The sequence below is a fragment of the Halichoerus grypus genome, chromosome 6 (assembly GCF_964656455.1).
Source record: "Halichoerus grypus chromosome 6, mHalGry1.hap1.1, whole genome shotgun sequence".
Taxonomy (NCBI): domain Eukaryota; kingdom Metazoa; phylum Chordata; class Mammalia; order Carnivora; family Phocidae; genus Halichoerus; species Halichoerus grypus.
Window position 1 is genome coordinate 92598537 of NC_135717.1, and position 19079 is coordinate 92617615.

The following is a 19079-nucleotide window of genomic DNA, read 5'->3' on the forward strand; positions in this document are numbered from 1 at the left end:
ATATCTTACTTCCCCCAACAAAGTTGTATGTGCCTCTGAGGCTAGGAACTCTTTCACTTCAATGGCTTTCTCACAATGCCTAACAATATATACCCATGGTCAGTAATTAATATTTATGAACATTTGGGTATTAATTATTAATGGAAGATCTAGAAATCCACAAGAGGGTGTATTTATATCAAATTCAAAGCTGCACCCCAAAACTCAAAATGGCTTACCCTTAGAAAGCTGTGAGAAATGTGATTCTATTATTTTAGACTGAGACAGTGCTACTTCCTCACTAACTTACTCAAAACAGAAACTAATTCAACTTCTCTTTATTTTCAAATTTGAAAGGACACTCAGCATTTCTTGATTCAAAAAATAAGTTCAAATATATGAAAACGAGAAGAAGAAATGGATTAAGCAGTCATTAATTTGGTTCAAGTGGTTATATTATACATTTTTTAATTCTTTTAGAATTTGCTTTTGCTTAAAGTATCTTATTTTAAAATGTATCCACATCTTAAGAATGAAACGCCTCTGGATATTTTAATTGTATTTTTTGGACTCTGGCTTTGTGCCTAAAGATGTTCTTTGGGGCACCTGGGTGGCTCAGTCGGTGAAGTGTCTGCCTTCAGCTCAGGTCATGATCTCAGGGTCCTGGGATCAAGCCCCAAGTCAGGCTCCCTCCTCAGTGGGAAGTTTGCTTCTCTCTCTACCTCTGTCTCCCTCCCCCTGCTTGTGCTCTCTGTTCTGTCTCTCAAATAAATAAATAAATAAAATCTTTTTAAAACATTTTAAAAACTAAAAAAATATTTTATTAGCTGTACTTAGCTGTCTAAAGGTCTGCATTCCAGTTGCTTTATATAACATCTTAAAATTATCTAACATATTCATTTTTGTATCTGTTTAGCATCTGTTCTCTCCCTACTATAATGTAAACTACATGGTCACAAGAATTTCAGTCATCAGATCACCATGGCATCTTTGTCACTACTCTATTGACATATTAACAGGTCTATGTAGGTAGTTAGAATGTATCTTTTGGGTTTTTTTATGATTTTTAAAAATTTTTTATTTAAATTTTAGTTAGTTAACATACAGTGCAATATTGGTTTCAGGAGTAGGATTCAGTGATTCAGCACTTACAACACCCAGTGTTTATCACAAGTGACTTCCTTAATACCCATCATCCATTAAGCCCATCCCCCCACCCACCTTCCTCCATCCACCCTCAGTTTGTTCTTTATCATTGAGAGTCTTTTATGGTTTGTTTCCCTCTTTTTTCCCCCTTTTCCCCCTTCCCATATGTTCATCTGTTTTGTTTCTTAAATTCTACATATGAGTGAAATCATACGGTCTTTGTCTTTCTCTGACTGACTTATTTCACTTAGCATAATACATTATAACCCCATCCACATAATTGTATATGGCAAGATTTCATTCTTTTTGATGGCTGAGTAATATTCCATTATATATATATCATAATAATAGATAATATATATAATATATAGATGAATAGATATATACCACATGTATAGAGATCTTATATATCTATACAGATATATATACCACAGCTTCTTCATCCATTCATCAGTTAATGCTCATTTGGGCTCCCTCCATAGTTTTGCTATTGTGGATAATGCTGCTATAAACATCAGGGTGCATGTACCCCTTTGAATCTGTATTTTTGTATCCTTTGGGTAAATACCTAGTAGTGCAATTGCTGGATCAGAGGGTAGTTCTATTTTTAACTTTTTTTTTTTTTCAGTAGGCTCCACACCCAGCATGGAGCCCAATGTGGGGCTTGAATTCATGACTCTGATATCAAGACCTGAGCTGAGATCAAGAGTCAGACACTTAACCAACTGAGCCACTCAGGTGCCCCTATATTTAACTTTTTGAGGAACCTTCATACTGTTATCCAGAGTGGATGCACCAGTTTTCATTCCCACCAACAGGGGAAGAGGGTTCCCCTTTCTCCACATCCTCACCAACACCTGTTGTTTCTTGCATTGTTTATTTTAGCCATTCTGACAGGTGTGAGGTGGTATCTCATCATGATTTTGATTTGTATTTCCCTGATGATGAGTGATGTTGAGCATCTTTTCATGTGTCTGCTAGCCATCTGGATGTCTTCTTTGGAAAAGTATCTATTCATGTCTTCTGCCCATTTCTTAACTGGATTATTTGTTTTTGGGGTGTTGAGTTTGATAAGTTCTTCATAGATTTTGGATACTAACCTTTTATCAGATGTGTCATTTGCAAATATCTTCTCCCATTCCGTAGGCTGCCTTTTAGTTTTGTTGAGAATCTATTTTTTTGAATAAATAAATACTTGCATAAACAAGAACAAGTCACTCTTACTCTTTTGGCCTGAACCATTGCATCTCTAAATATAGAAAAGTTTATCTATTCTGGTATGTTTTAAATATGTGCTTCTTCAAACCACAAAGTTCCCTTTGAGCTTCCTTGATGCTTGAAAAAGGAGAATAAAACCAACAGTGGTCTAGCACCTATCTCACTCTCAATTAGGAAAATCTTTTTTTATCTGTTTGTCTAATGGGGGTGGGAGTAGAAGAAAGAAGATGGTTCTAAATAAGATTTTGTTTAAAAATGTATACTGTTTTTACAATTAAAAAAAGAACTTCTAAATAACATTCTTTCCATAAATCTATAGTCTCCACTCCTATTTTACAGTTTATCTTTCTGGGGCATTTTTTTATTGGGCAAATACTGAAAGAAATAATTATTCTCTCCACTACTACACAAACTCTAACATAGAAGTGATTAACATGTGTCTTATGAAAAAAACAAAATGCTATTGTATTTCTGGGCCAGTCTAGCCATTTATATGGTATTGAAGTTTACAATGTCAATTTCCATCTTATTCTTATGACTGCTACTCTTTTGCTGCTCAACCAATTCAGATTAAATATTGAAAACAAAAAGCCCAGCTCTATGGGTCAAGTATAAATGATATACCTAGAGCAACTATTCAGTATTTGTTGAGAAACTAAGAAAACTACTCAGATATATTCAGTCTTATCAGTAATAATAATGATCACTTTAGAAGGTCTGCTGAATCAGTTACATTATTGTTCTTATATTGGTGCCTTGACTTCAACTATTGCTGTTATTATCATAATACATTTGTTTGGTTTGTTATTATAGTGGTTGTTTTGCCAGTGCTTTAGACAATGACATGAAACAAACTGAAGATACTAAATTTGAATATCCTTGAAGCCAGACTTGTCTTGAATGGTGGAGAAAGCGCCACCATTCTTCTTACTTGCTTATAATAAACTGAGCATGTTGGCTAAAGAAATACCTTTAACTTAGCAATTCTGATTGAGAAAACTTTAGGTTTTCCATTCAGTCATGTTTTAGAAAACATTTTTTTTTTAAATGAGCCATACTGTAATGAAAAATATTTATGAAATCTAAAGAAATATGAGGTAGAATTCCAACTGCATGTATCTAAGAATAGCTAGAACAACTATTATTTTTGACAGAGCATGTATTATTTCACTCATAATTCAAATTAAGAATTTTCAAATTCTGACTAAAAATAAATTCCATTTTCTTAAAAATGTGAACAGTAAACTACTTGTTTTTTTTAATGTGTGTGTCAGAAAAAAAAAAGAAAATTGCTAGCCAATTAATTCCAAAGCAATTTCAGTTATCTGCCCTTTGAGCACTATTCTCCAACCTCTACTGATGATTTCAGAGACAAAGAAAGAGTCTCATTAAAGTAAGGCTCCTGAAACTTTTCTTAAAGGATAATTATGAAGGGAGAGTCTCATAAAGGACTAAATGATTTGGTGCTTCAAAATGAAAAAGACTTGTTTCTAAAGAGGACCTAAAACAAAAATAACAATTGAAATAAAAGCCACCCATAGATTGTTATAGGCTATTTTAATTTTGATAGCTATACCTTTAACTGCTCACATCATAAATAAGACTAAATTTCAGGGTCTGACTCTTTTTGAACCGATATTATTGGTAACAGACCATCTAAACATCTTACAAACAAGCGTTTGGAAATCCTTTGGAAATAAATGCTCTGATTACTTACCTAAATAGATAGTCTCCCACACAGACATACTCCCTTACAAACACACATCACTTTTTTCTTACATTTGTCATTTTTTTCCCTCTGATAGAAAAGAGCTTCTCTTCAAATTACCTAACATTTAGCTAATGTAATTTTGCCAATGATGGACTTTCCATCTGACCATCCTCAACTAAATCTATTTACTTAAGCAATTATTTTTGCTTAATAAAAATTGCTCCAATATTTTGTCCCCATGATCTGACTTCTGAAATCACAATATGATGGAGCATCTCTAGTAATCTCTTGGAGTGTTTCAAAATTTTCAAATAATTAATGTGTAGGTTAATAAATATATTTTAAATATCTGCATATACATGTATAGTATTAAATTTTTTGGACAGTAGAGGAAATAGCATGTGAAAATATAATTTAACAGGATTCTCTAATTCCAGAATAATTAAGAAATTACTTTAGGTTCATACCCTAAAATTTTAATCAAGAAATGGAAGAAACCAATTTTAGGAAAACCAGGTTTATTTACTTAGTAGTCAATTCATTTATTCAACGATATTGACTGGTTATTCTTATCACAATCAGAAACTCTGTTAGGCCACAAAAGTATAAAGTCATAGACCTGCCCTAAGGAATTTAAAGTCAAATAGAGAAGAGATTAAAACAAGACAAAACAAAGCAATTAAAGCACAATTGGAAAAAAAAAAGTACAATTAAAGAAAAAAACAATAATGTTAAAAGAATAATGGGTACAGGAAAGTACTTCACCCTTACACAGGGAATGCTGCACGCCTGCCCAGGAAAGACTTTTTGGGAAAGTGTTAATTAAGTTGAACATTAAAGGATAAACAGGTGTTGGCATATTGAAATATTATTTCAGACCCAGAGGATGGGATGATGCAAAAGTATTGTAACCTGAGAAGGTAGAGAAGATTCAAATTATTATAAATTGTACTTTATGTTTGAAATGTGAGCACATGAACAAGACTTTAAGATGCAAAGACACTAAATCATGAGTGCCCTTTAAGTTATACTAGTACTTTATATTTTATCCTGAAGGCTATCTGGATTTTAATCACAAGAGCAGGACTTCACTTGGCTAAGTAAAGGGGACTAATTTGAGGGAGAAAAAATTTTAAAATGCAGGTGGTAGGAAAATCAAGTACCAGAAGATTCCAGTAATACCTTGAAGAAATTAAGGCCTCAATTAAATTCTGTCAGTGGGAGCAGAGAGAAGAAATTAGATCTGAGAACTATTTAGATGGTGAATGTGTTAAGTCATGGTAACAAATTTGATGTGGCTAAAGGTGAGAGAAGAATCACGGATAACTGCTTAATTTTTAGTTAGGGTGATGGAAGGCTGGTGATTCTATTCATGGAGGTAATTCAAGTGAAAAAGAAGGTATTGGGGGGAATGATAATGAAATTAGTCATGTTAAGGTTGAAATGCCTTAGGAAAATTGAAGAGTGTGATATCTTATAGACAGATGAACATGTAGGTCCGGAGCCCCCCCAAAAAGGAGTTCTAGGCTGGAAACTACATCAATCAGCTAAGGCTGCCACAACAGAATACCTCGGACTTGGTGGCCAAAACAATAAAAATTTGTTTTCTCACAATTCTTTAGCTTGGAAGTTTAAACTCAAGGTGTCAGTAGGATTGTTTTCTGTTGAGACCTCTCTTCCTGACTTGCAGACAGCTGCCTTCTTGCTGGGTCCTCACATGACCTTTTTTCTCTGTGAACATGTTCTTTTGGTCTCTCATCCTCTTCTTATATGGACACCAGTTCTACTGGATTAGGTTCCCACCCTTATAACCTCATTTAATCTTAATTACCTCATTGAAGGTCTATCCCCAAATACAGTTACACTGGGGGTTAGAGCTTTAACGTTTGAATTTTAGGAGACAAAATTCCAACCATAACAGAAACATAGATTTAATGACAGGACAGACATTATCATCATCATCATTTTACAAATGGAGAGACTGAGGTTGGGCAGTGATCTGCTAAGTTACTTGGGTAGTGATCTAGAGAACGTTGGAAATGGAACGTGTCCTCTTTTCTCATGCATATGATCTAGTGGACAGGACAGTTATCCCTGCCTGGCAAGTTCCATCTGCACAAGAACAACAACAATATCATCACATAAATCAACAGAGAATTAGCTGGGTAGGTTGTGGAGGCCTTATCAAACCCTACTAAGTCTTTACTGAATTTCCAAAGAGAATAGGATTAAACGGTGCTAGCCAACCTCAAGGGACATGCAATTTCATGACAGTGAGCAAGAATGTCCCAGAAATTTTCTCAGGACATCAAACACAGCTCAAATCTTATGGATAACATCCCAGGGAACCTTTAATATCCTCACAGAATAAACCACGCTATTTGTGACTCAAGAATGAAGGGTGAAACAGCTGCCCCAGCTGTGATTTGAAACTGAGGTTCCAGGGAAACTAGGTATTTCAAAGCTAGCTTTGCCTTACACTTATAAACCTGCCCCTCCGGCTGTGTTCAAACACATGAATTGTTCACTGCACAATATGATGATTATCCAGCCTTCACCAGAGGGCTATGTAAGAACAAAAGGCTGAGGGGTAAAGAGGATCTTTATTATTAGGTTGCTATTTTTATGAAACATTCATATAGCAAAGGAATTGCCTTGCTTTTAAAAGAAATTTTGTTAAGAAAACTTTATGAAAAAGATGCTTATACTGCCTTTAAAGCAACTATACATGTATTCAGAAAAAAAGAAAAAAAAAGCTGAGTTAGAAACTCAGCTCAGAACCATATTTTCCAAAAGTAATGGAAAATGTAGACATCTACTGGACTTAATTTAAAATTCCAGGAGCATAGATTTCAGCATTAATTATATGTCAAGCAGAATTTATTTTATTTCAGCACATGTGCTGATGTTAGTGACTCCCTACTTCTCTTTTGCCCCAACTTGAAATCATTTGGAACCACAGGCCCAATTAAGATGGGTAGCTCAAGGCACATCTGTTGTGTGTGTACAGTTCATTTGGATTCTTAGATCCCCAAATGCATTCAGGGTGTTACTTTCAATTCAGCAACTTTGCCTCTACTCTCCTAGTCCCACCCAGCACTATCAGTAGTCTAAGTAAACCACAGGAGGCCAGTTCCTTAGAAATTATGGTATTGGTCTCACATTCTAAAGTGAGGAAGGATGGAGGAGACGTGGGTCAGATGTATGATTTGGCATTGTCCACATGTAAAGTCGAGCCCCCATATTCTGTTCTTTTTGTAGGCTAGGCAAGGGAAAGAAAAGTATTCCTGCTTATAAGTATTTCACACAAAAATATACTTAGGTTAACAAGCTTTTCTTTAAAAGTTCAAAAAAAAGTTAAAAATAGAAAGGAAAATACTATTAGATATTTTGGTGATTGGGTAGGGAGTTTATAGATAGCAGGACAAAATGAAGTGAGGCACTTTGGAAAGAAAGAAGGCAATCTGGAGAGCATGAGACTTCTGAGGGTTAGAAGACAGGAAGCCAGAGAAAGAGATTAAAGATAAGCACAGTAGGAAAGTAGCAAGAAAGGATTTCTAGATTGTGTATTAGTTTCAGGCTAAGTCATTAACTGGTGCCCGTGTCAGGGTATCAGGAGGTGGTACAGCATGATGGTAAAGAACCAGGGCTTTGGAGTCAGATAAACTTGAATTTGAATCCCTGGTCTGATTGGGTGACTGTGCAAGTTACTTGACCTCTATAAACTATATTATCCTTGTCTGTAAGATGGAAGGAGTCATTACCTGGAGCAAATATAAGGATTACCTAACACAGCTATGTAGAATGCTTGGGAAATGCCTGGCATAGAGTAAATGCTTGATAAATTCATAGGGATTAAAAATATAGAGCCCTATAGCTGGGAGGTTGCTTGCTGTACCTTATCTATTCCAACTTTTACAGACTAGAAAAGTGAAGGGCCAAAGTATTAAGTTTCTCACTAGAGGTAATACAAGCAGAAAATTATCTTCCAAATCACGTTTTAATGGTTGTTAGGACATTATGTTAGTCAGCTCAAGTTACAATAACAAAAGTAACATAGACTATGTGCCTTAAGCAACAGGAATTTATTTCTTATGGTTCTGGAGGCTGGGAAAGCCAAAATCAAGATGCTAGCCAATTCCATTTTCCCAGGAGGGCCCTCTTCCCAGCTTGTAGATGGATGCTGGACACCTTCTTGCTGTGTCCTCACGTGGCAGATAAAGCAGAGAGCTCCAGTCTCTTTTTCTTCTTTTAAGGGCATTAATCCCATAAGTGGGCCCCACTCTCAGGACTTCATCTAAACCTAATCACCTCCCAAAGGCCCCACCTCCAAATATCACCACTTTGGGTGTTAGGGCTTCAATATATAAATTTGGGGGTGAAGGGACACATAACATAACAGTCCATTAACAGACACAGAATATGGTACTATGGAAAGAGCCTGGAGCAGTGGTTTAGGGACTCAGGATTTTAGTCATAAGACCTTAGGCAAATCCTTTAATCTTTCAGTTTTCTCACCTAGTAAATGTGAAGGGTGGGAGATGTTATCTGGAAATGTCATTCAGTCCCATGCTCAAGTAATATTACTCTCTGAGTATATGAGTATAATGTACGGTGAGAGATAATGGGTTTGACTAGGGTAGGAAGGACAGGACTAATTGGGAGCGTGGAACAGTAGGACAAGAGGAGAGAGTAGAGCCAGGTGGAGTTTTCAGCAAATGAAGAACAACAGGAGCATCAGGGAAAGCAGGAAATCAGAATGTGAAAAAAGAGATGCAGTTCAGGAGGGTCTCATAGATACCTATCTCTTCCAATTGTGCCCAAGGCTAAAATTCCATCTATTTTGTTTTGTTTTAGTGTTTAATAAGCACATATGGAGTACCATGGTGGGGGCTGAGAAGGATCACTAAGAGTTATTCACAGCTTGGTGCTTAATTTAGAAGAGTGATTTGAATAAAATATCTTAAAAGCAGTAAGTGTATGTTGGAAACGGAGAAGGACAGAGTTGCTGCTTTTAAATCACATTATTCAGTATCTTTAACATGTAAACCTATGAATGAATACATGTGAGTAGATCAGCAAGATGAGTAGAAAGGGCTCTGATTCCTTATTATAGATTCAGGAATCTCTTCAGAGGAACTTATCTCCTCAGCATAGTTTTGGGGTTTTTTTGGGTTTTGTTTGTTTGTTTGTTTTCCCTTCATAGCTCCCAGCTGAGGCTAAGAGGGCATCACTGCTATATAACAGTAATCCTGATGACAAATGTTTACACAAACTGGGTACCATCTATGGCTAATTTTCCTTCAAAAAAAAATACCATTTAAGTTTATGATTAAACATGTGACTGGTCATGCCTGTTAAAGATTTTATTTAACCATAATGATAAACTATCAATTATAATAGTAACTGCATACCTACATATCCACATATATGCAGTGTTAATAACCTATTGCTGAAGAAACAAGTTTGACTTCTTGAAAACAATTCCGTGTGTAGCAATAATTGCCCATAAATAAAGTCAAAAGGGGCACTGTTTTTATAGAAGTGGCAAGGGAATAAAGAAAAAGAAAAATCTCAACCAACCCTCTTCAGAGTTTTGAGATAAAATCCCCTCAGCTCTTATTCTGCATTTTGAGGCATTTTTTTCTCATGCAGTGCAATCAGTGCATTTCCTGAAGCTGCATTTCTTCTTATACTGACTTAGATTTTTAAGGGCCTTACCTAGTTCTCTTTAAACTGGCTGAGCTTGGTAGTCTCCAACAAAAGTTTTTATTATTTTTAAAATACTACCTTTGCTCTTTCATATTCCCTAATTAAAACCAGAGTAGATCCCACAGTTTCCTGCTCACTTTTAGATCAAAAACTCCTACTAGTTTTGTCCATTTTAAAACTTCAATTTCTTCTCCAATTTGACAAACACCTCCTCCCTATTCTTCAGCACCAGCCAAGTTTTGGTTTGGGAGCTCGCAGTGGGTAGAGAATATGATCTGATATTTCACTCCTCTTCTTTCTCTTTTCTGGTTCTTACTTCTCTTGACTTGGGAATAGAAAGAAAAGAAAGAAATGTGACCTTCACACTTGGACAAACAATTGCAATCCTCTCTCTGAGGTCTCTGATTTTCCATCAAGGCTCTGTGTGGTTTCACTGTGAAAACTGGCTACCTCACATGGCTGAGTTCGTAGGGCAGTCTTGCAGGAGCGTCCCATAGAGAGATCTGGCTTTGGATCAACCCCTTTCTACATAAGGAGTGGATCACATATAATTACTTTCCATGCATTTATTTGAACCTTGAAAAACTTGTACATCCTTGCTTTGCCAAACAGTTGAGGTGCGAGAGTGTGGGCTGCTCCTTTCCTAGCTTGTCTCTCTATCCTGCCCTAGCATTATCTTCCTGTTCACATAAGCTCAGGGGAAATTAACAAACCCTCTTTCAGAACAGAAATCTAACCTGGGAATGAGGCAAGAGTCTCCAATTCTGGCACACAGCTGAATAAATGACTCTCTTTGGGCTTTCCTCTTTGGACTTTGCAGAGAGAACTGGGCATAGCAGTACTAGTCTATTCCTCACTAGGCTAATGACTCATGACTCTCAAACATGTTGATATGGGTACTTCCTTTTCCAAAGCCATTGGTCCCCTGCTTCTCAGCCATTCCAGTCTTCCAGTTGTTAGCATTAAAGCAGGGCTCTTAGTTTCCCAGAGCAGCTACATATACTGCCCCCCTCACTGCCCTAAGCCATCAGGCCCTCTGTCTTGTTCTGTGTTAGGTAAGTCCTAAAAAAAATCTTGCCATTGCCCTATTGCACTCATTAGTACAACATTTTTACTCAGAAAGGATCTCCTACTAGGTACACAAACACTTGGCTAGACAAAGCAACAGATGGTACATAGGCCTATTCACACTTTTAAATGGGTCAAAAAGTATGTTAGTAGTAATAAAACAACAAAATGTCAGGAGTATAACAGAATATACATGCCCAAATGAGCCAGATCAAATCATTTTTTAAATCCTTTTGGGGCTTTTTATGATCTATAAAAGAAAACCATTTTTATTACATTTATAGTTTTTTTAAATCTGAAATAGTATACTCAAATTGATCACTCATCCAATTCACCAGACTTGGCTCCAGATGACTTTTGTTTATTTTCAGTAATTAGATATGCCCCAAAATATCCTCAGGGTTAACACTGTGGATGTTTAAAAAATATGCTGCATATTCTAAAGGTAATACAAATAAATAAACACAAAAACAAAGAAAATGGGAAAAAAATATGAAAATAGGCATATTCATTAGTTTTTACTATAGCAACAAATAGCCCCAAAGTTTCCGTGGCTTGCAACAACACAGATTTATTTCTCACCTGTTCAGTACATAGGATGTGGACTTGCTGTAGTTCTGCTTAGCTCCACTGGACTCCACACAGCAATGCTTAGCTCTGCTTTACATTGTCTTGTTACTCCATGACTGGAGGAACAACACCCCAGCTGGGACATACTGTTTTCATGGCAGAAAGCAGAAGTACAAGCTGCCAAACCAATCCATAATAGCACATTTAAAGCATCTGCATGGACATGGGCATACATTTCATCAGTCACATCCTATTGACCAAAGTGAGTCACATGACCAACCCTGACACTGGGTAGAGAAGTCACAAAACAAGGAGTAGATGTATGATCTTCAGAGGAGGAAAGCATAGAGTTGGAAACAATAATCAGATCTACCACATAGTGTCAGCACAATGGGAATGTCATTAGTATGAATATATAACATTTCAAAGAGAACACTTTTGAGGTGGTAATAAATATTAAGTATATAAATTATATTATGGGGATACAATTAAGTCAGTTACATACTTTATGGGCACTTCTCACATATTTAAGTGTTCTAAAAATGTATACAATCTCTACAGTATGGATGTCATTACTTTCTGAATTTATTTCCTTTTAATAGTTTTATATTTAAGAATTGTTACAAAATAGTGTATTGACAGATATTGCACTATTGATTAGAAATTACGTTTCCTCAAACCTGGCCAATATAATGCTCTTTACATGCAAAATTCAACAGAAGTTCAGTGTTATATTTCAAAAAAGCAAATTAGTATTCTAAGAATAAACTAGTCCTAGGAAATGATTATCCTTGCAAGGACTATAAAATGTATCGAGTTCCTGGGGCATCTGGGTGGCTCAGTTGGTTAAACATTTGACTCTTGATTTCGGCTCAGGTCATGATCTCAAGGTCATGAGATCGATCTCCACGAAGGCTCTGTGCAGAACATGAAGCCTGCTTAAGATTCTCTGTCTCCCTCTCCCTCTCTACCCCTCCCCTACCCCCACTCGTGCCCATGCTCTCTTTCTGTCTCTCTCTAAAAAAAAAAAAGTATCAAGGTCCTCAGTTTGGAAAATATTAAATAAATGTCTTAAACACTAAGAAGTAAAACTTCTTAAACACTAAGAAGAAGTTTCTATATCTTAGGTCTCTCTGAGTCCACCATGATCCCCTTAATTCAGTCAAATACCTTTATAACATCCTCTAACAACTGTGCTGTTACCTTAGTTTCCTCCTCATTCTGCCTTCTGCTTCTCATCCTTAACACTGTCCAAACCTTTAATCAGCTAGATTTTATGCATTTATCGTCATTTTAACGTTGTCATGACTTACAGTCTGTAAGAGGTGTACAAAATCATATCAAATTGAATTATATCCTTGGATCTCACAGATATTAGGATAAACAGGTCTCTGGCATTTTAAGATTTACCTCACAGTGTATACACAGTCACATTGCATGCACCTTAAAAGTCTGATCTTTCACCACCAAATCTTGATACTTCTCAGTCCCTTGGTCTTAACTTTGAAAATAAAAAAAAAAAAAATTATTTGACGCAGGTAATGCTGCTTCTCGTAGGTGCCAATGTCTTTTGAAAAAGGTTTCTGTGATGTTCAAGAGAGAGTGGCAGGCTGTTAGCTAATCTTACACACACAGGCAATGGATACAAACTACGGCATGAGTGGTTTAGCGCTTCCTTATGTAAAAGTCATCGATGCAGACCTGAGTATCCCTCTACCTCAAACTATATAGTCCAACTTTCTTTGCAGTTGTTTAAAATGAAAGGACACATTAATTTTTCTTGACTGTGCGTAAGGACACAGGGATGGACTATTTGACCTCTCATGGTCATCTCCTACCTCTACTACTCCACGATTTCAATTCCACAATGTGTAAAGACAAACTCTTCATTAGTCAGGTAAAAAGCCATAAAGCTTGAGCCAGATCTCACCGGGAGAACATCTGATCTTAGTGGGGACGCAGGGTTGGAATGAGGCGTATTCTACAAGGAAAATAATCACAGTGGAATACACTGAATTTTCTTTGCTTTTTATATATTTTTTTAGAACACAGTCATATTCTCTCTGCAAATCTTCCCTGCTCTGTTTTATTTTGAGCAAGGAATAAAATTGTGTTTTTCTCCTTGAAAAAAATCAAATATATTTCTAACAAAAAAAATTAAGAGTATTATGAGCACAAAATTATATAATTCTGACAGTTCCCATGACCCCTCTAACCTCTAAAGGTATCTTTTTAAAAAATTATTTTAGTAAAAAGTTTACTTCATCTGTACAAAATAACTTTTCCTTTTATCATGTATATAGCAGTCAAGAGATTATAGAGTTATACTTATGTACAAGAACTGGTTAAAAATATTTTTAAAACAAGCGACTCAATATTCAAATTGTATGAAAATGCTGGCAGGCATTGATAGAGATATAGAAATATTCTACCTGTCATATTTACCCCAAAGATACAAACGTAGTGATCTGAAGGGGTACGTCCACCCCGATGTTTATAGCAACAATGTCCGCAATAGCCAAACGTTGGAAAGAGCCAAGATGTCCATTGACAGATGAATGGATAAAGAAGATGTGGTATATATATACAATGGAATATTATGCAGCCATCAAAAGGAATGAAATCTTGCCATTTGCAACGATGTGGATGGAACTGGAGGGTATTATGCTGAGCGAAATAAGTCAAACAGAGAAAGACATGTATCATATGATCTCATTGATATGAGGAATTCTTAATCTCAGGAAACAAACTGAGGGTTGCTGGAGTGGTGGGGGGTGGGAGGGTTGGAGTGGCTGGGTGATAGACATTGGGGAGGGTATGTGCTATGGTGAGCGCTGTGAATTGTGTAAGACTGATGAATCATAGACCTGTACCTCTGAAACAAATAATACATTATATGTTAAAAAAAAGAAGATATTAGGAAGGGAAAAATGAAGGGGGGGAAATCAGAGGGGGAGATGAACCATGAGAGATTATGGACTCTGAGAAACAAACTGAGGGTTTTGGGGGGGGATGGGTTAGCCTGGTGATGGTTATTAAAGAGGGCACATATTGAATGGAGCACTGGGTGTTATACGCAAACAATGAATCATGGAACATTACATCAAAAACTAATGATGTAATGTATGGTGATTAACATAACATAATAAAAGAAAAAAGAAAAAAGAAAGCTTAAAGAAATATTCTACCTGTCAAGTGCCTAGCTCACTGAAACCCAAGTACACTATAAAATGGTATATTACCAAAGTCCTCAAAATATGGAGAGAATCTGAGAGATATACAATTTTACATAAAATGTCTTAAAAGTTTTACATGTGGATGCTTGCATTTGCGGCTTTCCAATTCACACTCACACAACACTCATTTTCTTAGAGCTTCCAAATAATGACAGGTTTCATTTATTACATCTGACATTCCAAATGCTCACTGTAGGGGTAAGCATAGGAAAACTTCATTGCTATTATTCTTACATTGAAAATAAGCAGATATCAATGGATTGCATTTTGTCATCAATACATCTTTAACCCTTTGAGGTTTTTTTTTTTAATGCTTTCCAGAGGTAAATAAGAACTGTTATTCCAGGGGCGCCTGGGTGGCTCAGTTGTTAAGCATCTGCCTTAGGCTCAGGTCATGATCCCAGGGTGCTGGGATCGAGCCCCGCATGGGGCTCCTTGCTCAGCGGGGAGCCTGCTTCTCCCTCTCCCACTCTCCCTGCTTGTGTTCCCTCTCTCGCTGTCTCTCTCTCTCTGTCAAAAAATAAATAATATCTTTTTTTAAAAAAAAAGAACTGTTATTCCACTTAAAAGCAAAAGAGGTGCTAGAAAATAAGTTGGCTTCATAACAATGACAAGAGAGCAAGCCCTCACCTAAAAAAAAGAAAAAAAAGGTAGACTCAATTTTTTTAACTTTTTAATTTAATTTTTCTAAATACATAGAAACAGAGAACATAGAACAAATGAAAATAATGTGTTATAGTCTCTGTAACATAATACAGAAACAGAGATGCAAAATTAAGAATGCAGAATGAAATTCATCTATATATTTTTCAATTGCTCTGCATTTAATCCTTTTTTTAGTATTCTATTCTCACAATAACTTTCTTCTATTTTCTTGAATGTTAAATTTTCAGAGAAGGACAAGACTAGAGACCAGTTAAGATGAAAAGAATCAATCAAAGAGAGGTTAACATTCAAAGGAATAAGGGTTTTGTTTTTGTTTTTGTTTTTTCCTATTTCTGTGGTTTAGGGCATAATAGAAAGTAAAGTTTGAGCATATTAGAATTAGTTTCAAGGCAATAGAAATTGTCACATGGCAGACAGAGTAATAAAATATTTGTTACTTCTCCATTATCTAGCATAGTATTCTCACTTTTTTAAGTGCTATGCCTCCCATGTTCATGACATGAGCAGACAGCCAGGCCAGAACAGAAGTTGGCTGGGGGAGGCCACAAAATATGAACAATGTTGGCTGACTGATAGGTACATTGTGCTAAGCCCTTTTGAATGCATTAGCTCATTCTGTGCTCTGTACAGCTCCACAGAGTCAGCGTTATTACTTTATTTTATAGATAAAGAAATACAATCTCAGCCTTGTTTAGTAACTAACCTAAATTACTTATAAATTACTTATAAGTCAGAGGGCTGAGATTTGAATCCAGAAATGCCTGAAAACAAAAACCATGTCTTCCTCCAAGTAATCAAGGAGAGATACTCGAAGAAAGAGAAATATGTAGGTATGTGACAGTGGGGGGGACATTGTCTTTTGAAGAAAAGTAGGAAAAGGAAGGTTGATGGTTGAGTTCCAATATAGTGTGGTCACTTATAAGTACTATTTCTAAAACATTGTCCTTATTTGAATAAGAAGTCAAAATATGTTCTTAAGTATTTGCTATAGAATTAAGAAGCCTAAAGAAGAAAAAGTGCACTGTGAATTGAAATGAGAAAAGGCAGGTCTCTTATTGATTCTTCACTCTAGGAACCTCATTAGCTATCAGATAGAATTTGATGACTGCCAACGAATAAACAACATTTTCCCCGATTCCAGGCTGTTAAACTGCCCAAAGCCACCAAATACAGATTAGTCTGAAGTGCACTAATTGTTCCTGCTGGAGGTGGTTAAAAAATCATCTGTGGATACAAGAATTCTTTTTTTCTCTTTCCTTCAGGCTGCTAAAGGATGCACAGAATGAAACTTATTTTAAAAGCTGGTATCAGAAGCTGTTGGCTGCTCTCCAGTTCTGTTCAGGAAAAGCCTTGAGTGATGAGTTTTCCAAGGAGAAGAAACTTATTAAAATTCTGGGAGACATCGGGGAAAAAGTCAAGTCTGCCAGTGACCCTCAAAGACAGGTTTGTTGAGAAATTAATCTTCATGTAGTGTTTTCTTTAATCTTTTGTTCAATTAAATTTTAATTTCATAGCTTAGAAAGCAGATTCATTGTCTATACTTAGTTATAAAACACCCAACTCAAATACTTTAATCAAGATTTTTTTTCAATTTACAATCTTAAAGTTAATGATAATGTCTACCACAAGGACATGTTTTTTTAAGATTTTATTTTATTTATTTGTGAGAGAGAGAGAGAAAGAGAGAGCACAAGGAAATTGTGGGAGGAGCACAAGGGGAGACGGAGAGGAAGAGAATCTCCAGTGGACTCTCCACTGAGTGTGGAGCCCAATATGCAGCTCAATCTCACGACCCTGAAATCATAACCTCAGCCAAAACCAAGACTTGAACGCCTAACTGACTGAGGCACCCAGGTACCCCAATATAGTTTTTTGATCTAAGTAGCCATGCAGCATATGGAGAGTACCTGACAAGAAGAAATAAACTTAAAGGCAGTTTGGTTAAAAAGACCAGATGAAGTAATTTCCTCAAAATGGCAGCACAACTCACACTAGTAGAAGTCCAGAGGGGACTTTTTAGGGTACTCTTGTCCAAGGTACAAAATCGAGGTCTAGATTTTTCTAACACTACACTAATCAAAATAAAGACTTTTTTGGCAAAACAATTAATTAAATTAAGCAAATCAATAGTGGTGTGGATAGTAAAACTTTTATACTAAAATCCATGAATGATAGTCAAAATATTGTGTGTTTTTCATTACTGATTATAATAATGGACCTGGCTATTCTTTTTCTTGATCTGATTGAAGAATATTAGTTCTTTTTAATTATCTGCATCACTAGTTTCCCTCACTGATATAGACCACTAAGCAGGTTCTCTTACGTTCAACATTCTAGATGCAGGGAGATAGTGGGCATCTATCCATTGTATTAATAACATCATTCAGGAACAATTAAGTACTTACAGACTGGGAGTTAAGGATGGAAAGATGACTAAAACATGAATTGTGTCCTCAAAGGGAGCACATAGTTTCTCTCTACCCACTGTCTAAAATCAAAAAGAGTTTTCAACATAATAATATAGAAACATTGACAGGCAAAGTGTCCCAGAATTCTTTCCCAGCCCAGTATTTTTCTTGCTGGAAGTCATTCATTTGATAGAAATGCCAGAAGCTATGGCCCTTCACCTATATAGGAATAAATAGGAAATAAAAAGCATAAGCATGGAATTTATTCTTAAATGGGAAACATATAAACTCTAGGTTGACAGAAAAACTGTAAGATAAATAGTATGAGCACTAAAAAAACAAGCTTCTATAATTTCTTCATATTACTGCAGATTAATTTTTCTAGTGATAGAAAAATATGAAAGCAAGTAAATAAACTGGTTTAAAATTTATAAAATTTATGTATGAGTTTAGTCTTTATTTCTTAGATTTTAAAATTCCTCACATATTTGAGATGCATACAACAGTTAAATAAGTCTGATGCCTTTTTTGACCATTTACATTAAGTTCCAAAAAGCTATTAACATTATTCTTTCAAATAAATATATTTCTCTCACCTAGACTGTTTTTGTGATAACACTTCTTCACATAAAAATAAGAAAATAAAAATAAAGAGATGAAAGAAGCATTTACAATTTCGCACAATTCAAGTTACTGTTAGCTGTTTTTTCTATTTCATTTGAAAAAGTACTATTTAGTGTTGTACAGAAGTGTTGAATCACTGTATTGTACACCTGAAACTAATATTACACTGTATGTTAACTCACAGGGATTTAAATAAAAACTTAAAAAAACCTTTTTAATAGATAATTCATAATTCTGCAAACCTACTTATAAATTTATGTCTGCTTATTCTGATAAAGGCTAGAATGTTTAATATATTAAAATTGTCTCCTTGATTATTTTTCCTCAGATTCCTAGAAGTTATTTCTTTATACATTGTTTTTCTCTGCTGTTTACTATTAAGCCATGTCATCTCATCAAAAATAAAATAAAATAAATAAAAAGTACTAATTAAACTGTGTGAAAGAAGATATTTTTCCACCTTGCTCTTCTGGATTCTGGGAGCAGTAGTTTCTATTATTTGCCAATGACCCAGGAGTAAGAATTAAGAAACTCTTGGGAGTTAATTAAATGTTATTAATCTGATACCTTCATTTTTAGAATTGGACTTAAAGAGTTTCTGAAAGTGGGCTGAAAGGAGCTCTTATATTTTGAATTATTGTTTTTCTGCTCTTTTTGTTAGGGGATACACAATTTTAAAGGTGTTGTTTGTGGTTTCAGACCTTCCACAGGTACAGAGAACTGTGGAAGGGAATGAGGCAA

The 19079-nt window shown here is 35.6% G+C and overlaps 1 protein-coding gene across 1 annotated transcript in view; it reads left to right on the forward strand.

The window, feature by feature from the left end:
- Window positions 1-19079, forward strand: part of PIK3C2G (phosphatidylinositol-4-phosphate 3-kinase catalytic subunit type 2 gamma) — a 377014-nt gene that overhangs the window by 214380 nt on the left and 143555 nt on the right. The window contains exon 19 of the mRNA XM_036065643.2: window positions 16569-16749. Within this exon, the coding sequence (XP_035921536.2) occupies window positions 16569-16749 (181 nt within the window). The remainder of the gene's footprint in view (window positions 1-16568; window positions 16750-19079) is intronic.